The sequence below is a fragment of the Chelonoidis abingdonii genome, chromosome 1, assembly GCF_003597395.2.
Source record: "Chelonoidis abingdonii isolate Lonesome George chromosome 1, CheloAbing_2.0, whole genome shotgun sequence".
NCBI lineage: Eukaryota > Metazoa > Chordata > Testudines > Testudinidae > Chelonoidis > Chelonoidis abingdonii.
This window is the reverse complement of record NC_133769.1, coordinates 125,316,171-125,339,383: the sequence shown is the minus strand read 5'-3', so window position 1 is coordinate 125,339,383 and position 23,213 is coordinate 125,316,171. Positions and strand designations below refer to the sequence as shown.

Genomic DNA, 23,213 nt, shown 5'->3' with positions numbered 1-23,213 from the left:
CTGCAGCCCAAGCCGGTTGGCACAGGCCACCCAGGGATTTTCCTTTGCTGTGTAAACATTTCTCCTCCAGCCTTTTTCTATTTAGGGTAACAGAAAGATGGGAAGTGAGCTGTTTAAGGTTACCCAGTAGATCAGTGATGGAGCAAGGAATGGAACATAGGCCTCTTGAGTCTCAGTTGAGTACCTTAACCAGTGGACCACACTGCTTCTTTGACTGGTGCTTGTAAAAAGTGTCAGTTAAGAAATTTGGTTAAATACCAAGATATTAACAGTAGCAATGGGGATGCCTACCTAAGAAATGCTTGTCTGACAGATTTAATACAAAAAAAGAGACAAGGTGGGTGATGTAGTATCTTTCGTTACACAGAGCTCTGTGCAGCTCAAAAGCTTGTCTCTGTACTGGTTCAATAAAAGATATTGCCTCACCCATCTTGTCTCTCCAATATCCTGGGACCAACATGGCTACAACAATATTCCAAAGATCTAATATAAGACACTCATTCCAGACTCCATACGCTCCACTATGCAATCCAGCAACAGATGAGAACTGCAGTGTCCCTCTTCCTGCAAGCAAAATGGTACAGAATATTTTCTTCAAAGACATGGCAGTTAAAAAATAGACATGAACAATAGAAAAAAGTACTCCATTTATTCAAGGTATGACAAGTGTATATACAGTATTCATCTGCTCAGGATAGACCTATTAGTGAGCCTTAATGCAGCAATTGTAAATTACATTTAAAAGAGGAAATGTTCCAAATAAGTTTCTGTTACAGAACATACATTTTTGCAATGACAGAAACACTTAAGGCTAAGGAGTAGTTTTGACTTCTTCTCCATCTCTTACAGGTACTTGGCAAAACTGATGTTTGTCTTTAAGACTATGTTACTTCGAGGGATACAGACTGCTAAATGCTACACACAATGTTGTCCCCTCAGTTGAGTAGTATATTTGTTAGTCTCATTCCTGACAAAAAAAATGAGCACCACTTGTGAGGATCCTTGATGTATAACTGTGAATTGAAGCAGAAGTGAGGTGAATTGCAGACCTCTGTTTCACTGAAGGGCTGAGAGATCATGGAACAGCAAGACATTGTCACATCTTAAAGATTCTATCCAAAGTTCTTGTGGAAGAAGGTACTTGGCGTAAGTTTATCAAGCAATTTTCTTCCAAAAAGGACTACAGAACACAGTCATGTGGTACAATCCAGCTTTTATACTTCAGATTACCTTTTAGAAGACAAGAGTCAAGACCTTGGCATTTTTCCACATGTATTGTAAATGAAGTAACGTTGTCTGATTTAAAAAAATTCCTTGATTCCCATGAGGCAGACTAGTATTTCAAACCCATTTGGTTGTTCAGAAAGTAAATTTAACTAGTGTTAGAAAGGTGTTGCTTGAAAAGAACAGATACACAGGAGCAATTAAAATTGATTCTTCTCGAGGTAGGAGCCACAAGTCATATTTAGTCCTGTTTGTAAATTAATACACAAGCCATCAGGAATATAACAAACCAAAAAAAACCCAACTAACAACCAAGTTCTTTCATTATTAAAATTTAAAAGCCGTAATGCGCACTGACTACACTTAAAAGATGCACTGGGCTACCAGGCTATTGCCCTATTCATTTTGCTCCCAAAGTGTTTTGCATTTTACCTTCCACTACCTTCTTCCCCAGAAGAAAACAAAGTAAATGGGGAAGTTTAGAAAATAATCCATGGTGATTTATACATCTACAATTGGAAAACCCACCACATATGCAAAGATGTTTGTAAACGATTTCCAAACATGTATATTTTGTATGTGATGGCTTATCCCATCTTAAAAACATTATAAAAAATTAGTTTGGTATTTTTTAACTTTGCAGAAGAATGACTTATTAGACTGATGAGACTGTAGCTACTTGAGTCAAAAAATTCTGAGAAACTGCTAAAGTAAACGTCTGCACAGGTACAAGTTACTTGCTGCTCTCTTTAGATGAAAAATACTATGAATCTAGATTTATTGGAAATGTTAGACATTCCAACAAAATTAGAAAAATCACAACACGCACTTTAATATGCCATCTTCATTTACCTCAATTTAGGCCAAAGAAAATTATAGTCCAAATCAGATATATGCTCTATAGATGCCTAATTGCTTTTATGATTGATGGGATAAATAATTTAAAAATGACTGAAATCAAGCAGCAATTAAGTCATAAGTAGACAGACTGGCATTTGTTTTTCAGTTAATTTGTTCAATTCAATTTTCCAGAAACTCACACACAGAGTTTAAAGTTTTCATTTTATTAATGTAAAAAATATGATTTGTAACTTGTAGTCCTATGGCAAAAAGAAGCCTTGGCTTCCAACTTTTTAAAAACATGTTTCATATTTGAGCAGGGTATATTTCACAGGGTTTGTGTAAAACCAAATATATTATTTCATGAACTAAACAGGATATGCAAAAAGTTTATTCAGTGATAAAGAGCTACATCTTCATCTTGATGTGCACACATAACATGAGTCAAGGAGAAGAAGAATCCAAAGGAGCGTAAGTCACTTTCAAGAGTTCCCAGCTAAACTGTACAACTTCGGAACCAATTGCATTTTTAGACTGAAGTTAGTAAAGACTGACCTTTTGCATATTCCAAAACTGAAGGCAAATCCAATCAACTTACATTTGGCTATGAAACATGAAGATAACAATGAAGTTTTATTTTAGCCACATATTTACAAAAAACGTTTACAGTAGAAGTGTAGTGGGGTTTCCTTTGTTGTTACATATACTTAAAAATGATTATCCATCTTAACTTTCATGCAAGAAAGACACCTTTTGTTAAATAGGTAATATTCCCCCCCCCCCTGCTTTTTTTTGGAGGGGTGTGGTGGGTTGGGTAGGTAGGAGGGGAATGCCTTAAAAATAAAGACCTGTTCACTCTACCAAACCTTCAAAATAAGGAGGTAAGTACAGGCACCGTTAGTTCCACGAGGGCTTGTTATGTTTAGCATATTTTTCAAAAACATTAAAAACAGTCTTGAACAATTGTAGCATGGGTTATCCCGTGACTTTCACCTCTTCGGTTTACTGCCCAAATTCTTGGAGTAGCTTGTCTCAGAAGCATGCTTGCTGAGCTTCTTGTCTAATGATGTATTTTGTTGACTATACATTTTAAATTAAACTTTTATATAAAGAATGTTACAAGCTTTTCCTTTGTACACAATTTAACCTTTGTGCTGAATATTCTTCAAAAGCTTTATAAATAATACAATAAATTTAGAATCAGCCTTCTGCCCACTTGTCATTATACCATGTTGTTGCTTTCTCCAGCTTTATCGACAAGCTGTAGGAAAGAAGAGACAAAAAAAGTTACTTGCACATGTTTATGCATGTACATTCAAAATGCTATCTCAGAAATATAAATTGGTACTTGTGCACATTTAGTAGGTGACTCAAAATGATTATAGTCAAATAGTACTCACCAAGGTCTCATGAGATTTATAAATTTGAAAACATTAAAAATATCTTACATTGCAATTTGTGTTTCTGCATGATATGTTTTTCATGGATATTAACAGTGCAACATGAAGATGCAACAGAATGAAAACATAAATTAAAAAAATGCAGGTAACACTGCTAGCTTAATGGCCAAAATAAAACAATTAACTAAAAGAAAAAAATATCAGCCACTCATGCATTAACAGACCAAATAAGATATTTCAACTGACCATTACTGTGGATTCTCTTCTGAGCCTACGTAGGCTTTGAATAAAACATTGACAATTATCTTTTTAAACAGGATTTAATCCCATTAAGATCAATTTATATATATAGGTAAGATCAATTGCCGAGTGGAACATGCAATTGATCATGGATCATGAGCCAGACCTTGGCCTGGGACTGTTAGACTACAACATTCAGACAGATGAACCTGAACTTTAAAATGAATCAATCTTTGCAAACTGGACTTTGTATGTCTTAGGATATGGCTACACTTGCAGCTGTAAAGTGCTGGGAGTTACAGCTGTCTTCGTACAGCTATGTAGGGAAAGCGCTGCAGTGTAGCCACATTTGCAGCGCTGCTGGGAGTGGCTGAACAGGCATTCTGGGATACCTCCGAATACCTCTGGAGGCCAATTACAGCACTTTTGGTGGCCACACTGGCGGAGCAGCGCTGCAATCGTTATACCCCAGGCAGAGCAGGAGTACAGCCAGCGCTGCAGCCAAGGAGATACAGCGCTGTATGTGCCTTGCAAGTGTGGACGGTGAGTAAGTTGCAGCGCTGTAAACCCACCACCAGCGCTGCAACTCTCCAGTGTAGCCAAGCCCTTAATTATACAGCTTCTGAATTTTACAATGTATGTATTAAACGGTAGCTTTCAAGACTAAGGTTAAAACACTTAAAATTACAAATTTCCAAATACAAAGAGACATATGCACAGTACAAATCCTAGGTTACTCTCTCTCTGGTACTATTTGCTTCTCTTCTATTCCCTGGATATTTCATTAAAAGAATGGCAAATGTGAAAAACACAGATCTCAGTAAATGTCAAAATTTATCCCAAGCAAAGTGGACCTGAATAAGTATTAATTAGATAAATGATTATGTATCACATGAAAGTTTATGGATCCAACGTTTTCACTTTACCATATAGTAAAAAATAATACATCTAGTCTTATTTCCTTATTATACCTGCATTAACATCAACAAGGCTCTACTTACAGCCAACAACATGCTATATCACAATTGTTCTTCTGGCATTACGAATTAGACCAATGAATTATACCCACAGATCTCATTCAAAGAATCCATTTACTAATATGTTATTGAAGGACCTACACAAAGGATGCTGGTGCCTAGAGATAGTTACTAGGCATATTCTTGACTCACCTTGAAGGTCTGTGCTAGTCTGAAAGAGAGCAATTTGAAATTGCTCTGGAGTTTTTTATGTTTAACTTACGCAAAATAAAGTAGATCAAACATAAAAACCTAAGTCAGAATTAAAACTACTAACATTATTTTTGACCCACTGGTGTATGCGAATAATGGAGTCTCAGATCATTGGCATTTGTAACATGCATATGTAATTCAAAACTTGAGTATAATGATGCAGGGATAATCACCTATAAGTCTCTCTACTTTTGAGGCTTCAGTGAAAATTCGTTTTATTTCAATCTCTTCTTTAGGATTGAATATGACTCGTATGGTGCAAGAACTGTACAAAAAGCATACACAGTAACCATTTACTGCTCTATGACTATGTGCATAGTATTTCTGCATTATTATTTGCTAAATCTATAGCCACCATGGATTGAACAAAAAGATTCCAACTTAATGTTAAGTAGATGAATACTTACCGAGCTTATACCAGGTAAATTCAAGAGATATCCAAGGACTGGCACTCTTCTAATGAAACCAACCACCACAGGAAAGAAACCCCTTTAAAGAAAAAGGTTCTGAAGTTATATAGGTCCGACATGACATTATTCTCACATATTAGACTGGATGAAGGAATGAATTATTTGAAATGAGACTGCATTAAAAAAATTACTTGTAGCTTGTGAGTAGAAAATAAGTTCTGACATATATATATGGGATCTGCTAATTCAGGATGGGAGGAGAGGAAAAGTGGCAGGAAAAAATACAATATTCAAAAGCTTTCCTCTCCTTTTAAAATGTTTTGAAAATCTCATCCGATAGAGTAGGATTTTATAAAGTACCTAAGTGAGTTTGGAGCACATTGAGGATCACTGGGGCCAGCAATCCTAACAATTGGAGTACTTTTGAAAATCCCACCAATATTTAGTAGATATAAATTTCACCAGTTATTTTTATGCCCACCTTATAGGATGAAATTATTTCAGAAGCTGACACTATGGTACATTATGACAGATGCATGGGCTGATTTGATGTTTTAATGGGAAAGAAATTCTCTCACAATGTTTAAAGTTTTGGGAAACTTACTGAGTAACCTGGGACTTCCATTGCAGATTACCAAATCTGGCAATTTAACAAGCAAATAATTACAAAAACAAAGGCTGTATCATTAAAATACCATCTGTTCACTTGTTCTGACAAGTTTCTTTAATATACTTGATCATTTATAGTGTATCATTAATGTAGTGCAAATGCATTTTATAAAGTACCGTATATACTTGTTCATAAGCCAAATTTTTTTAGTAAAAAAGGGAAGCACCAGAGATGGGAGTCGGCTTATGAATGGGTACAGAGGGAGAGGTGGGACACAGACCCTCCTCCCAACAGAGGGAGCAAGGAGAGGCAGCACAGCCAGCAGAGACTGAAGGAAGAGGTGGGGCCAGAGTCTTTCCACTTCTGGCCACGCTGCTCTCCCCCCCAGCCTCCAAAGAAGCTGCAGCTCCGGGGCTGGCTGGCTGGCTACAGCCATGCCGCTCGGCCCTGCCCCCCAAAGCACGCTGCGGGAACAGGCTGCAGCCATGCCGCCCGGCCTGGTCCACTGGAGCAGGCTGCGGCCGCACTGCCCAGCCGCTGGAACGGCTCCAGCCAGGTCAGAGACATCCTCCCCTGATAAGGTGGGAAGGAATGGGATGAGGAGTGTGTGGAGGTCCTGGGCTAGGGGTGGGGTGATGTGGGGAGTTGTCACAGGGGTTACTCCCCTGCCTCCCAGCTTCTCCCCCACAAAAAATTTCCCCACCAGTTGCTGTCCCAGTCCGTCAGGATATGCAGCCGGCGCGCCAGGACACTTTCTTTACTTAGGTTTACCTCCATGCCTGCGGACGCTCGAGGTAAACAAGCCATCTCAGTCCCCCAGCAGCTTATCTTGATGGCCCGGGAGCCAAAGTTGACCCCTGAATTATAGGGTAGGCTTATGAACGGGTTATACAAATTTTCCATTTTTTCTTATCCATCTTGGGGGGGGGGATTGGCTTATAAACGAACCGGCTTATGATCAAGCATATACGGTAATGAAGGCCTCAGTACAGCAGCCATTTATCAGATATTTGCTAAGAAGTAGGAGTAGAGCTGTTTGAATAAATTCTCAGATATACAGATTAGCTATGTGAGAACTTGTGAGGTTCTACTGTAATCCCAATGGGGACTACTACAGCAAATTTTAAAAGGAAAGTTTATGTAAAAAGCTATGCATTTGGCCAGTTATTTCCTGTGGAGTTTTTCTGGACATTTTAGACTGATGTGTGAAAGAGTTTATTCTTCCTATTTGATTATGCAGGAGATACACCTATTTTTTGATACTGTACTGTGTTAAGGAAGTCAGTATGATATAACAAATGCAGCACCATGGTGGAGATGGGCTAAGAAATAGCAACTGTTTGTTTTAGAACAAATTTTAGATTTTCCAAGTGTCAAGAAAAGAGTTAAATTAAAGATAAGTGGTTTTATGCGTAAAAGTCTTTTAGGTTTGAAAGTAAGACTATGACAGCTCTTTAATGTTTCTTAGTTAATAAATAATCTAATTGTTCTCCTTTAAAAGACTCTGTGTGCATTGACCTTAGCCAGCCGCTTCATTTCATTGGAGATTGTTCTTTCATATATATTAGACTTCTGTCACACAGCAAGCACTGTTGAGGTATGAAGTACCAGTACACACAACATTTCAGATTTTTTTTACAATGTACTTTGCTGCTTTTAAAGCTTTCAAGTGTTACCAAAGCAATTTGAAATTTTTCATATTATGAATAAGGCTATGATTTAGTCATCGTATTTTTAGTAAAAGTTATGGACAGGTAACGGACAATGAACTGCCCAGGGCTGTGGCTGCTCTGGCCGCTCTGGCTGAGGACTGCTGCCCGGGGCTGCGGATTGCGGCTGCTCTGCCCGGCTGGTCAGGGAGCACTGCTGAGGCTAGCGGACCACGGCTGCACTGGTCGGCCAGGAACCACTGCCACAGTCACAGAATCCATGACCTCTGTGACAGACATGGAACTGTAATTATGATTCCCTAAAGATGTGATGAGGTACATATCAACATGTGCTTTTACAATTTTAAAACAAAATTTAAGAAACAATTTACAAGTGACTAAAGCAAAACTGCCTCTTTGTTAACATACCAATTACTGAAGGAAATCTTAGATCAATGCATAACCATTTGCAAAATGTTTGTGGTAATACTTTGCAAGTTAAGATGAAAGAACTTGGACCAACAAAAACAAGGAAGATCTAAGGATGGGACTTTTTAAAAGCATTCTGCTTTTCACATAACTCACCTCTCACTGAAGTCAACAATAAAAATTCCACTGACTTCAGGAGGAGCAAAGGCAGGTCAATATTGAGTGTTTTTGAAATTCCCAACCTAAATGTTTAAATATAGGACTATATATCCATCTTAAGTGAGTTAAAAATATTATGATCCAAGTCACATTTCCTTTGACTTCCACAGCAACTGCATTAATTTTCACCTGCACTGCAGCATCATGGAAAACCCTTGAGTGGTTACTATACTGGAGTCATGAGTCTGTTAAATAGTTCTGGATTTCATCAGAAGTTCAGGGTTAAGTTCAAAAAGGTCTACAGTGTCATCTATGTGACATTTTCCTCTTTCCCTCCCCGAAGGATGCGGATTTTAGCAAGTCAGAAGTGATATGAAGAAAAATGATGAATGGCTTCTTATCAGAATGCTAGGCACAAGTATGAAACTTACTATATATGAATAATGATTTTTCAGATTTACATAACTCACCTTTGTTAACCATATAACAAAATGCTGCTCCATTTTAAGTGATTATACTAGGCATAAGCATTAGGAGACACAAGGTGCTTGGATAATGAAAACAAGTCTGTTTCAGTTTCTGTTTCTCATATACTAGCACAATACCAAGGCTGCAAACACTAGAAGGAAATGTTAAATAAAATATGTGGGTTTTTTTCAAAAGAACATCACATTTCTTCAGATTTAAGCTGGGTTTTTACTGGGGATGGTGGTAAATTAGACAAAGTCCACATTTTAGGCCTAAAGGATATTTTGGTTCTTTAAAAAAATCCTTGCTTGATTGGGGGGTGGGAAGAGTGTGAAATTATCAAGTGCAATTTTTCACACACATGAAACAACGTAACAAATATCAAACGGATTTAGGCAATGTTGATTTTAAAAGTATCAAACTAGTACACATCAAGTTCCAGGTTGTTACAACTACAAATTAAGGATTTGTATAAATTATAAAGTGTGATTAGAGATGACATTTCAGTGTAGCAACTGTTGTGGAAGTGGTGAATGCTGTATAATTAGCAAAAACATTTCCTCCTAATAACAAAAAGATACCAATGAAGAACTCCATTTTAAACAAGTCTTACCTGAATAAAAGGAAAAATCCATACATTTCAAGGATCATTCCTATCAAGGGCCAACCAATGAGAACTATAAGCACACCACCCAGGAAAAAGACTGTTGCTTTTATTTTGTGTTTTTGAAAGAAGAATCTAAATGTTCTTTCTAAACCAATAACAAAAGCCAAGCCAGCCACAAATAAAACCTGAAAGAGACAGAGACAAATCCAACAGTGAATGAAAGAGTATATTCCAAATGAATTTAGAGTTTTACAAATGTTTAATAACTATTCTACAAAGCTGGAAACAATATGATGTGGAAGTATTCACCTCAACCCCTTGTCCGTCACAGTTTGTAAATTAGATACACACTGCAGAGGTATGAAGTGCCACCACACACAACATTTCAGATTTTTTTTACAATGTACTTTGCAGATAAGGTGACCAGACAGCAAACGTGAAAAATCGGGACGGGGGTAATAGGAGCCTATATAAGAAAAAGACCCAAAAATTGGGACTGTCCCTATAAAATTGGGACATCTGGTCACCCTAGATACACAAAGCATCTACATTATAAATACAACCATGTCAGGAGTCTCTAGGAAAATAGTTATCTCCAAAAATTAAGGCATGTATTTTGTAATGTAGACATGACCCTAATTGTGCCCCTGACCAAGGCTGAAGCCTTGGACTGTCTGATAACTTTTGGTGTACACAATCATTAGTAAGTGGCAGGTCATATTTTGCTCTACCCTGGCAGTGTTTCTTTAAGTCACCGACTCACCATCCATAACTTGTATTTAGCTGTCGTGGGTCAACATAAAGCATGATTTTATAGATATTTAAGCATATTCATTATAACATAATGGGAAGAATTGAAGATAAAGTATCAGCCTTGATGCTCCTTGTTTTTCACTACATCTCAGCTTTGATATTAGTTTTGCAGTCTATCACTGTTGCAGAATAAATGCTACTCATTCTGTTTGACCAAGCAGTCCCACTGACAATAGTTGACCCTCAGCCATCAGTGTCTAATCATCTTTCTCTAATTACAACTGCCACCTGCCAGTCCAAGAACTAACCCTATTAGCTAGAGTGAAATATATTTGTGCTGCAAAACCCTCAAAGCCACACCAACTACATTTGAAAGGAATAAGACACAGGTACTATGCCACTTTTACTCTTCTACTCTCCTTGTTGCATCTTTTTCTCTTCCTGGTATCCCTCCACTTTTTTCCTTTCCTGTAAGGATAGTATATCTTTCCTCGTGTTATTTTCAGTTCTGTTTGCTCTTTACTTTCTCTCTATCTCCCACTTTATATCACTTTCCCTACCCTAAGTTATTTACCTCCTACCCTGTATTTTTGGTTTTTCCTTTTGTATTCCAAATATTTATTTTATGTATGGTTTGCCATATACAAATTCTCTTTCTTGATACCTTGGAGGGGAGTGGCTTCTGTGATTATACACACCTCCAAGTATCTATTTTGGGATTTTCATTCAGTGAACAGCTTCCACATTTGTCCTGCTGTTCCTAGCTTCCAAAAGCAGTAGCAACAGAGTGAAGCTGACTTGATCCCTGCTGCCCACAGCGTTCTGAATAGCAACAATTGAAAAACAACAATCCTCTAGTTAGTTTTCATCTCCTGCAGATGGGCAAAGCTGTGAACAGAAATGGAAGGACTGGAACTGTCAGATTTAGAAAGGCAATATCACATTCGTTAACTTTTCCACATGAACTGAATATAATCTACTACAAAAGCGAGAAATTTAATTTTTTAAGTGAAAACTTAAAACTGCAGAAGATGAAGGCACTGACTAGTAAAAGTTTCTACTGACCACAGACAAGAGGTGGTTTTTTCAATTTATTATTAGCAATTTTCACTTAATTATACTTCCCTACCTCAGAAAAGTGTTAAGAGTCTAAATCCGTTAGTGTTAAAAAATATCAGAGTTCTTAGATGGAAATAAATATGCAAATTCTAATAAGCTACCTTACATACAAGACTGCAAAAAGGTGTCAGAGGATATGTCTACACAGCATAGAAAATCCTGTGGCTGACCTGTGCAAGCAGACTCAGGCTCATAGGGCTCGGGCTGCAGGGCTGTTTCATTGCTGTGTAGACTTCCGGGCTTGGGCTGCAGCCTGAGCTCTGAGAACCTCTCACCCACAAGGTCCTACAGCCTATGCTCCAGTCCCAGCCCGGAAATCTAAACAGCAATGAAAAAGCCCCACAGGCCAGTCATGTGTTTTTCTTTGCTGTGTAGACCTACCCATGACAGTCAATCCAAGAAGTCTAACGTACAGAATCAGTGTCATAAGCAGCTGCAGCACAAATTTCTTCACTGTGGCTGACTCAAGTCTGACTCAGTGGTACCATCTTTAGAGTGACTGGGGAATTGGCTTAACTTTCAGAGTCAGTATAACCTCTCTTTTGGATAGCTCAGTGGTTTGAGCATTGGCATGCTAAACCCAGGGTTGTAAGTTCAATCCTTGAGGGGACCACTTACGGATCTGGGGAAAAATCAGTATTTGGTCCTGCTAGTGAAGGCAGGGGGCTGGACTCGATGACCTTTCAGGGTCCCTTTCAGCTCTATGATATAGGCATATCTCCATATATTATTATTTTATATCAGATTCTGTTTTAGTCAGTATAGCAGATTTAGATTATATCTCAGGAAAAGCTTCCTAACTGTAAGAACAGTAGGACAATGGAACAGACTCCCTTGGGAGGTCATGGAAGCTCCTTCACTGGAGGTTTTCAAAAGGAGTCTGGATAGCCATTTGTCTTGGATGATTTAGTCACAATAAATTCTGCATCTTGGCAGTGGTTAGACTAGATGACCCTTGTCCCTTCTAAACCTACGTTTCTATGATTCTGTTTTCCAAGGCTCAGTTTCCACTTGATAATAAAAAAAAAAATCTCAAAGGGGAATAGTTAATACAAATGCATCATGCACTTAAAATACTCTACTCTTCCATGTCGAAACTATGTGTATAAACTAAAATGTGAACAGCAAACACTTACATTTCCAATAGCCAAAAGTGCTTTGTCAAAAAAGAGAATCATTCCAAAGAAAAGGAAAAACACACCAAAGCCTGTTAATCCCATTCCAATCTCTGCAATACAAAAAAAAAAAAAACATTAAAAAAGGTTAGTAAAAAAGTAGCACTAAGGCATACAAATAAGAAAATTTATTTCACAAATTAAGAGTTGACATGAATAGGCTGCAGAAATTAATGCAAAATGTAGAAACATTTAGTCCTTATCTTGATGTTGGGGGAAGTTATGGCCATAGTGAATTCTACCTATTAAATTGTTATGAGCATGGAAAATAAAGTAGGGTCCTGCTTCAAGAAGTTTTCAGATAAGTTAATTTTAAAGCTTCTGATTTGTCTTAAATGTTGTGATTTTAACTACCTGAGACTTCTTTGATGATGTGATCTATAAGTAGTAACTGTATGAAATGTACTCTATATTGTCCAATACATCACTAAATTGGAAATTACATATTGATATAGAGTTCAGCATATAAGCACGATTGTGCATGTGTACACAAGTTCTGTAGATGAAAATAAACACAGCTTTACCATTGATTTACTAACAAGTCACTCAAAATCAAAGTTTGAGTTTTTAAAGTTATAGTTCATTAGACGTTAGATTAAACTGCAAGATAAGTTTCAGCAGGGATGCCTGAAGATCAAACCTACAAGATTCCTCTCTGCAACAGTGATCAAGATCAAAAACACAAAGGGCTGCAAGTTTAGGCCTTTGGCCTCATCTAGACTGAGATTTCCGTGAAGTTCTTCTATATTTGCTTGAACAGCAGCAAAGCTTCACCAATCCAAGCACTAGTGTAAACCAGATGACAATGTTTTAATCACAATGGATATGTCTACACTGCAATTAGATATCTGCAGCTGGCCTGTGCCAGCTGACTCACTCGGACTAAGGGGCTGTTTAATTGCAGCATGGAGGTTCCTGCTCAGACTGAAGCCTGAACTTTGGGGGCCTCCCAACTAGCAGAGTCCTACAGCCCAGGCTCCAGCCCAAGCATCTACACTGCTATTATAACAGCCCCTTAGCCCAAGCCCCATCAGCCTGAGTCAACTGGCATATGGCAGCAGCAAGTTTTTAACTGCAGCATAGACATACCCAGTTTCTTCTTATCTTGGTCAGACAGCACAAGGATAAAACCATTGGTAGCTTATATATTCTAGCATTTCCATTTACTAGCAATAGTAGAAGATTTCACAAAGCCTCTGTGTAGCTATATCTACTCTGGTAGCCTTTAACTTCCTTACTTTTGTGAGCTTCTCTCTCAATATTGTTTAATACCATTTGATATCCAAATTATATGTCTGTGGACTGACTTGTAATAGCACATATTTTTAAAATTTGCTTTAATTTTCATTTTGATTGCAAACATTCAAGATCTAATGAAATTTACACTACTATTACAAAGACAAGATTATTAATTTAGATGTTCCATTAAAAGATACTGTAAAAATCCACACCCTAATCTGACCTTCAAAAAGTATACACCCATATTTCACTGTAAACTTAAATATATCAAATATCAATTACTGACTGAGGACTATAATTGGAATCTGCCCTCTTCTCCAACTCCATTCATACTAGCAAAGGGAAACATCACGGATGTCCTTATGAATTTGAATTTTGAAAAAGAGATGAAGCATCAACTACCACCAGGAAGCAGGTCTTGAAAGATGTACCACACACCTGTTAGCTGTAGGACTAAATATACTAGTCACAGGCTGATGAGAGATGAATTCCTGAACATACTGCACAAGATGCAGTGACAACACCTTGGTGAGAAGAACAGACCAACCTTCAACAGCCATTGCAATTACTATCATTTTTTGTTTTTTAAGTAGATCAGAAGCAGGAAGCCTGCCAAACAATCAGTGGGACAACTGCATGATCACGATGCTAAAGAAGCATTCAAGGAAGACTAGGCCCTTGTGGTAAAGCTAAATAAATCCTTTGTATCAGTTTTCACTGCAAAGGATGTGAGGGAGGATTCCCACACCTGAGCTATTCTTTTTAGTTGACAAATCTGAGGAACTGTCCCAAATTGAGGTTATCAACAGAGTTGGGTTTTGAACAAATTAATAAATTAAACAGTAATAAATTGCCAGGACCAGATGATACTCACCCAAGTGTTGTGCAATTTCATATCTGAGTGCCTTCAGAACTACTAACTGTGGTATGTAACCTATGGCTTAAATCAGCCCCTGTGCCAGATGACAGAAGGACAGCAGGTGGAAGGCCAATTTTAAAAAAAGCTCCAGAGACAATCCAGGTAATTACAGGCCAGTAAACCTGTCATTTTAATACCCCAAAAATTGTTTTAAACTACAACAAAGAACAGAATTATCAGACACATAGATGAACATGATATGTTGGGGAAGAGTCAACACAGTTTTTGTAAAGGAAAATCAGGCCTCACCAATCTATTAGAACTCTTTGATGATGTCAAGAAACCTGTGAACAAGGGTGATCAGAAGATATAGTGTCAAAGGCTTTCTGAAAGTCCACGTCTAAGGTCCCTCACGAAAGGCTCTTAAGCAATGTAGGCAGTCATGGGATAAGAGGTAAGGTCTTGCCATGGATCAATAACTGATTAAAAGATAGGAAATAAAGGGTAGGAATAAATGGCCAATTTTCACAGTGGAGACGGATAAATAGCAGGTTCCCCAAGGATCTGTACTGGGACCAATGCTATTCAACATATTCATAAATGATCTGGAAAAAGGAATAAGCATTGAGGTGGCAAGGTTTACAGATGAGACAAAATTAGTTAAGATAGTTAAGTCCAAAGCAAAATGTAAAGAGTTACAAAGGGATCTCACAAAACTGGATGACTGGGTAACAAAACGGCAGAGGAAATTCAATGTTGATAAGTAAAAAGTAATGCACACTGGAAAACGTAATCCCAACTATACATACAAAATGATGGGGTCCAAATTAGCTACCTTGAGTCATAATAAATTTTGGAGTCATTGTGAATAGTTCTGTGAAAACATCTGCTCAGTGCGTAGAAGCAGTCAAAAAAAAAAATGTAAGGAACCATTAGGAAAGGGATAGATAATAAAATGGAAAATATCATAATGTGACTATATAAATCCATAGTAAACCCACAACTTGAATACTGAGTGCAGTTCTGGTCACTCCATCTCTAAAAAGATATATTTGAATTGGAAAAAGTACAGAGAAGGGCAACATAAAGGATTAGGGGTATAAAACAGCTTCCATATGAGAAGAGATTGAAAAGATTGGGACTGTACAGCTTTGAAAAGAAATGACTATGGTGGACATGACAGTGGTCTATAAAACCATGAATGATGTGGAGAGAGTGAATAAAGAAGTGTTACTTACCCCTTCCCATAACACAAGAACCAGGGGTCACTCAATAAAATTAATAGGCAGCAGGTTTAAACAAACATAAGGATGTACTTCTTCACATAGTCAACATGTGGAACTCGTTGCCAGGGGTTATTGTGAAAGGCAAAAACTGTAACTGGGCTCAAAAAGGAATAAGATAAATTCATAGAGGATAGCTCTATCAGCAGTTATTAGCAGCAATGGTCAGGGATGTAATCTCATGCTCTGGGTGTCCCTCAGCCTCTGAGTGCCAGATGTTGGGACTGGAGGACAGAGGATGGATCACTTGATGATTGCCTTGTTCTGTTCATTTCCTTTGAAGAATCTGTCATTGGCCACACTTGGAAGGCAGGATATTGGGTTAGATGGACCATTGATCTGACCCACTATGGCCGTTTTTATGTTCTTATGCAAATATACATTGTGCTTTTGGCCTGGTTCTCATTTACATTAAGGGCCCTTTACACCATTCTGGCAATTAAAGAGGTCTTAATGTGGGCATAAATAACATTTACGCTCACTTTAAAGGCGTTTTACAAAGCAGTGTAGAAGAGCCTTAATATAAAGAATATCTGTCCCTCTGCCTTCTGTTTTTAGTAGATTCTGGTTTTGTTACCGATATTACTTCATGACATGCAGTTTGTTGGTTTATCAGATGTTGGCTGCTTGTATAATTTTACTTGGGATGTTTGCAGTTTGCTTCAGAAGTCGGAACGCTGCACAATTTTAATTTTGTTGCTTATAAACCTACCAGTTTTATTAAAGGATACACTAACAGTTAGATACACTTCCTCAAAATTCAGTCTTCCAAATGGTGAATAGGGCTGGGACAACTTTTCCTTTTTGAATTAGAAGGTAACTAGCGCAGTGCTGGCTCGCCGAACGGAGACGTTTGAAAACACACTGTAAATAGCTACACGCAGAGCCCCCTCAACCCCTCACTACCCGCGTTTGGCGCATGAAGCTGGGCCAAGGGATCCCGGGCATGCAGAGGCCTCCCGGCGCACGTGTCCGGCGGGGCGGCAGGGAGGGGGGACGGTCAGCCGGAGACGGGCGGAAACGCCCTGGAGCCGGCAAAGCCCTTCCCCCACCCACAGCAGCGGTGCAGGGGACCCCTCCCCCCATCTCTTCACCTGCGAACAGGAAGCGGGACGAGAGCGCGCCGCAGACCCCGGCTCCCGGAACAAAGGGCAGCGGCCAGGAGCGCGGGCTCATCCCCGAGCTGGACGCCGCCCGGGGCAGCGGCGTCAGGCTCGTGCCGCTCAAGGACCCCCCCGCCCCGGGAGCCCGCTGCCAGCGCCCCCAGCAACCGCCAGCGCCTCGGGAGCTCCCGCCCCCGGCCGGGCCGGCGGACGCTTACTCTGGGTGTCGGTGAGGGAGATCATGGTGGCGGCAGCGGCAGGGAACTACGGAGGGGGAGGTGGCTGGAAGCAGCAGCAGAAGCGGCCGCCACGTCTTCCGGAAACACGCAGCCCCCCGCTCCCCTCTCCCTGGCACCGCCCATTGGCGGAACGCGGGCCAATCAACGTCTACTTTGTTCGCTTCCCACCTGCTGCCTTCGCGGTACGGGGGCTCAGCCGGACCAATCCAAGCGGAGCGCGCTCTGTGATTGGTCTGTAGAGGCTGGAGCCGGCTGCGGAAGTTGCGGCGGGCCGGGAAAAGGCGGGGGAGAGCGCGCGCGGGCGGGAAACCGAGGAGTTGCTGCCACCGAGAGCGAGAGGTGAGTGCGACGGCTGCAGGCGGGGTGGGGGCTTAGGATGGACGGGCTGAGCCCAGCGCGTGGGAAGGGCCGGGGTGAATTCGTGTGGGGCTGGGATAGAAGGAGCAGGGGCGGGGGTATGGGCATGATCCTTCTCCCACCCCACCCCACCCCACGTGTGCCACGCGGGGAGGGAGCAGGGGAAGGGAGGGTAAAGGGAGGGATGGAGATGTAGGGAGAGAGAAGGGGCAGGGCGGGGTATTAGAGCTGGGTCGAGAGCTATTCAGTGATTGACTAAAACAGAAGCTGAGGAAATTCCCTCTCAGCGCCCCCCTCCCCAAGCACAGAGGGTTAGGGCTAGAAGGAGTCACTGTGTTCTTCTAGTCTGACATGTGTAACACAGGCCTTGACTTTCAGCTTTCTCCTGGGGTTTTCCAGCTCCCACTCTGCCCAGAGGCCCCGCCCCACACTCCGCTCCTTCCCCCCAAGGCTCCACCCCACCCTGCCTCTTCCTGTCCCCAACGCCACCCCCATCCCCTGAGACTCCACCTCTGGTCCTCCCCCTCCTGTCAGTGCCTCCTGACCACTGGCTCCCCTGATCATGGGGAGGTGAGGGGGGTTGGGAGGAGCTGATCAATCTGTGGGTCTGTGCTATTTTTTTTCCTGTGGGTGCTCCAGCCTCTGAGCACCCACTGAGTCGGTGCCTATACTGTCTAACACAGAGCCATAGGACTTCTCTGGACTAATACCTTTTTCTGGTGGTGGTCTTTAAAGCGGTGTGAATGTCTAATATGCAAAAACATCCCCACCATTTCATTGCTAAATAACAAATCACTATCTGCAACTTCAGTAAATTCTTAGCTGCGTTGGACAGGCATTGTCCACCTAGTCCTCACCTTCCCTTTTTTGTGGCTTGCCGTATACTCTGTCTGCTTCTGACTTTAGCTATCCCTCTTCTAAGGAAATTCACCAATGAATCACTACATGAGCATTCTGGTACAGTTTGCCAGATGCACATTTTCCATATAAACATCCTCTACTCAGCTGAATCATCTTCTGCCTTTACTTAGCCTATTTAAGATGTTTAACTGTGCCTCTCTACAGGGTGGAGCATGTAATTTAACAGTTTTCTTCTCTTTTAAAAACATTCTTTATCCTTGGACATGGTCATTAAATCTCTTGACATGATGATATTGCTGCACTTGCCATACTCTTATTTGCTGTTGACTGATAGTTACATTGAGTTAGTTTTAAGTACAGTAGAACTTCAGAGTTATTAATACCTCAGGAATAGAGGTTGTTCATAACTCTGAAATGTTCTTAACTCTAAGCAAAATGTCATAGCTGTTTTAAAAGTTTACAACTGAACAGCGACTTAATACAGCTTTGAAACTTTATTAGAAAAAAAAGCTACATTCCTTTTATTTTTTAGTAGTTTACATTTAAAATTGTACTCTATTGGCCTTTTTTTCGTCTCTGCTGCTGCCTGGCTATGTACTTCCAGTTCCAAATGAGGTGTCTGGTTAGTTCCTAACTCTGGTGTTCATAACTCTGAGGTTCTTCTGTATGCTTTTTAACTTTTGCGAGCTTGGGATTGTTTTCATGTGTGTTTTAATGAGATCCTGAATATCTCACCTCGCTTTTTTGTTGTTGACTTATCTAACGCAGCTTGATAAGCCACAGCTTGCCTTGCTTTAGTTGATCTAACTTTAAGGTTTTTGCAGTGCTTTGCTAACATCATGGTTCTTTTTAGAGTTTGACGCTTCTGAGGTTTTATTTTGAAAACTAGATGGCAAGTGAGATACAGAGCTTGTCACCTCTAAACTGCTGGCTTGAATCCATGCAAGTTTGGTAAGTGAAACCAGTCACTATCTGAAGATTGTTCAGTGACCTTTGTGAAATGAGTCAGTAGCCTTGTTCAGTTCTTTAGTGTCTGCATTAGAGAAAAAGCAACTAATAATTGGTGCACTTGTTGGCAGCATCAGCAGAGAGAGGCCAAGGACTGAATCATTATGAACATTGAACTTTCTCTCATAGAGCTGGATGCTCAGTTTAACCTTGGCATAGCATTTGTAGGAATGCTTGCATTGCCACTGCTCATTCTATTCCTGTCCTTTGGATAAATTAGGTACTTCAGTCTACAGAGCTGCCAGCCTAGTAACTTTACTAAGGACTAAATTCACTTGCATAAAAAATTAAGGGATTTTATCCCATTGATGATGTCAATTTCAGATTCACGAACTTGTGATCAGATATAGTGGATTCTGAACAGTGCCACCTGTCATATATAGCAGATAGCTTAATCTTGCCAAATATTTTCTGAAATGAGTAATATATGCAATAATGTGTGTGATTCTGTCCATGGCAGAGCTCCTTTCAGTTATTCTGACTCCATCTTCTGACAAAACAAAGTATTTTAGCTGGACCTTTCATCGGTTATGTTGTTATCTCATGATCAGTTTTTAGGAAGTGACAATAGAAGTCTGCTGGGGGATTTTTCCTTTTTCTCTCTCCAAATCAGTGTTCCTGCTGACGTAACAGAGGATGTCTTATTTTTATGTTTTGTTTAATTTTGTATTACTTTCTTACTGTAATACAGTGAAGATCATACTGTAATACAAGGAATATCATTCACAAATATTTATTAACTTAATATATTGAAGAGTTTTTTGCTGCTGTTCTAACTCTCATAGAATAACCAACATAATCCCATAAGTCCCATCATGATGGTTCAGTGCTTTTTAGCAGGTCACTATGTAATTAATTGTGATATTATTATAGTTTCATTTATGAATAGTCAGCTCTCTGTTTTGTTGCGCTAAAGCATGCGGACTACATTTTTATAGCATGCTCCAATTCCTATTAATGGAGATGACAGACTTCCACTGACTTCTGTGGGACTTGTTCTTCCAATTTGGGTCTTGAGTCACTTATGTTGAAAGTCTGGCAGTGTGCTAGGGATCCTGTCATTGACGTCTCCCTGTGATTTAATTTATTTAAGTAATCATCAGTGTGTTTTTTGTTGAAGGAGATGTGTGATGCCCTATAGTGGGGATTTTGAATACTGACAGGATCTCAGAAATTAGTACAAAACTGGATTGGTATTTAGCAAACAGAGTGGAATTTTAGGCATATAATTGAATGTAATATATTCAGTGTGATTTTACAAGAAAGTACTAAATGATGTCCAGTTAATAAGCTTCGCTGTTTTGTTCATAATACCATAGAAATTATGGAGGGTCTCTGGTCGTTTCCCTGCCAGAGGAGGATTTCTCTATATGATATATTTGTATAATGCTTTGTCCTGTGTAGCTTGAAGATATATCAGCTTATGGAATTTCCCCCTTTCTTTACTACAGTCTAGTGAATTTATAGAGATTTTTAATAAAATATTTTAATTTTTTTTTTTTTAGAGAGAATTGCTTGCTTAAGCAGCATTTATTAATAAAGGTCCTTTCAACTTTGAAGATGTCAACCATTTCAGGTAAATCAAAATTGGGATGGTAACTGTTCATTCCACCACCGTTTAACTGGTTTCATCAGATTTGTTAGAAAACTCTGTTTTCAGTGCTTGTTACCTCAACAACAACTGTTTTCTTCAGGTTTAAAATTATTTTAATTGCTATAATTTTTTAAATCACATTTTCCTCCATATTTCATTTTGGAAACTTTTTTCATTTCTGTAGCTATACACACACAAGTCTGTAAAACCTTCCCTGGTTTCTAACAATTTCAAAGTGGTTTTATTTTTTATTTTTTAAGGCATCTTTCCCAGGCCACTAGTCTGTAACATGGACTCGTTCCCTAGGGTATTTTGGAAGGAAAACCTCCATGTTTTGTTCTGTTTCCAGAAAATGTGCAATGAGGATTTTTGATACACAGATTTACTGTAGCTACAGTGCATGAGAACTATCATGGTTGCTATTTTTGGATCAAAGCATAATGTTTTTGAAAAAATATGTTAGTGTAGTTATCTGATGGGACTGTAAACTGTTTCAGAAATATTGCTACATTCATCTAAAGAATGCATGATCTAATTTAGTCCATTAAATGACAAATGCAATGAAGCCACATACTGAAACACTTGACTTCAATTCACACTAGTGTGCTTAGACACAGAGAAGCAAATTTATATCTTAGGCTGTGCTCCTAAAAAGCTGTGACTTTGCTATGCTTGCAAACCTATGCAGAATTCATGCTCTGCAGATCATCTGCTTCTAGACCTGAGGAGGGACATATCAGGACACAGGGTAGAGTTGGGAGCGTGATCTATATATTTTAGCACATTCCCCTATATTCCCCTGCTTCCATCCTCAGTTCTCCCTCTTCTGCTGGAATTAATGTTGTTCCTGATATGAAGACTTTTCACTGTGCAGCTGGACAGAGCTTGTGCACCCAATTTGGAATATTTGAAAGTAGCATGTTAATGCTATTTTCACAGTGCTAACATGCATCCCTGTGTACTAAAAGTGGTCAAGGCCAAATTTGACTATAGGATCACAAGATGAAGAAGATCTTCTTATATCACACTGGTCCCATCCGTCCTTGAAATCTATGAATCTGAGTCCATTCCTGTGCCAAGGTGGATGTAGTCGCAAAGTTACGCTATGACATGATTTTTCTACAACAACAAAGGTAATCATCCATCATCACAGTGTGGCAGACTTCTCCTAAGCTGCAGCAAAGAAGAGTAGTGGTTTATTAATATTAATTACAGTTGTGGTTTATTAATATATTTATATGCTATTTTACACATTCAGAATGCCTCATGAATATTAAATATTTTAAACTCAGCAACAGGCCTGTCAAATAGCTAAGACAGTACTAGCTCCATTTTTACAGACACTCTTGATTGTAGATTGGATTGCTGTCAACCACTGAATGCAAAATGTCTAATGTGATTTGAAGTTGTAATTAGCAAAATATACATGTTACAATGTTATATTTTTCTCCCTCTCTCACTTCAGTGCTAAAGGAGGAGCTGGTTTCCACTGATAGTGAGCTGCAGGCAGTAGAGATCCAGATTCAGGAACTTCTGGAAAGACAACAGGAGCTTATACATAAGAAGACGGTGTTAAAGAATAAAATAAAACAATTTTCAGAAGATTCAGAGGCTGGGGAAAGTGAAGAAACTGAAACCTCAGCTGAGGCATGGAACAAACAAGGTTTACAAAATCAAATTCAATTATCATCTTTACCATTTAATGTGAAGAATGTACCAAGAATGATCAATGTTGATGAGATAATGAAAGCTAGAATATGGTATTTTGGCCCACCTGTGTTTCACAAGGAGTTGCTTTTTGATTTCCATATGGATAATTTTGTTATTGTACCAGTTCCTTTTGCTAAGAAGTTTTTGTTGTATTCTTGGTTAGTTTGCCTTACATTTAGAGTGAAGCTTATATTTGTTTGCTCAGATATTCCTGAATACTGAAGTGGGCTATGCTGGGCAGAATTTTCTAGGAACTGATTATCATCAGTTTTCTCTTTTGCTTGATAGGCCTGGTCTACACTATGTGTTTAAACCGATTTTAGCAGCATTAAACCGATTTAACCCTGCACCCGCCCACACAACGAGGCCCTTTATATCGATATAAAAGGTTCTTTAAACCGGTTTCTGTACTCCTCTCCGACTAGAGGAGTAGCGCTAAAATTGGTATTGCCATGTCGGATTAGGGTTAGTGTGGCTGCAAATTGACGGTATTGGCCTCCGGGCGGTATCCCACACTACACCACTTTGACCGCTCTGGACAGCAATCTGAACTCGGGTGCAGTGGCCAGGTAAACAGGAAGAGCCCTGTGAACTTTTGAATTTCATTTCCTGTTTGCCCAGCATGGAGCTCTGATCAGCATGGGTGGC

The 23,213-nt window shown here is 39.5% G+C and overlaps 2 protein-coding genes across 3 annotated transcripts in view; one reads left to right on the top strand and one right to left on the bottom strand.

Annotated features, from left to right (window-relative positions):
- Nucleotides 1–628: 628 nt before the first annotated feature.
- Nucleotides 629–17,156, bottom strand: GOLT1B (golgi transport 1B). Its single transcript, XM_032772572.2, has 5 exons — nt 17,015–17,156; nt 12,274–12,365; nt 9,272–9,450; nt 5,341–5,422; nt 629–3,325 (listed from the first exon to the last, which is right to left on the bottom strand). Exons 1-5 carry the CDS (start codon nt 17,037–17,039, stop codon nt 3,287–3,289), a joined length of 417 nt encoding a protein of 138 aa, XP_032628463.1. The 5' UTR covers nt 17,040–17,156; the 3' UTR covers nt 629–3,286.
- Nucleotides 17,157–17,305: 149 nt separating this feature from the next.
- The window catches only part of RECQL (RecQ like helicase), a 32,587-nt gene continuing 26,679 nt past the window's right edge, over nt 17,306–23,213 (top strand). Inside the window, exons 1-3 of one of the 2 annotated variants that reach the window (XM_032772571.2) lie at nt 17,306–17,374; nt 20,767–20,837; nt 22,321–22,518. In XM_032772571.2, coding sequence (XP_032628462.1) covers nt 20,822–20,837; nt 22,321–22,518 — 214 coding nt within the window. In that variant the 5' untranslated portion in view covers nt 17,306–17,374; nt 20,767–20,821. Of the gene's footprint in view, nt 17,375–19,118; nt 19,205–20,766; nt 20,838–22,320; nt 22,519–23,213 lie in introns of those variants that run through there. The other variant, XM_075069787.1, reaches the window with a different exon arrangement.

Excerpts from the sequence above, each read along its gene's own strand:
- GOLT1B (XM_032772572.2), bottom strand. The coding sequence starts at position 17,039 with ATGATCTCCCTCACCGACACCCAGA. Across the intron at positions 12,366-17,014 it reads CTCCCTCACCGACACCCAGA|AGATTGGAATGGGATTAACA; the intron begins GTAAGCGTCCGC and ends TTTGTATTGCAG. Across the intron at positions 9,451-12,273 it reads CACTTTTGGCTATTGGAAAT|GTTTTATTTGTGGCTGGCTT; the intron begins GTAAGTGTTTGC and ends TGTCTCTTTCAG.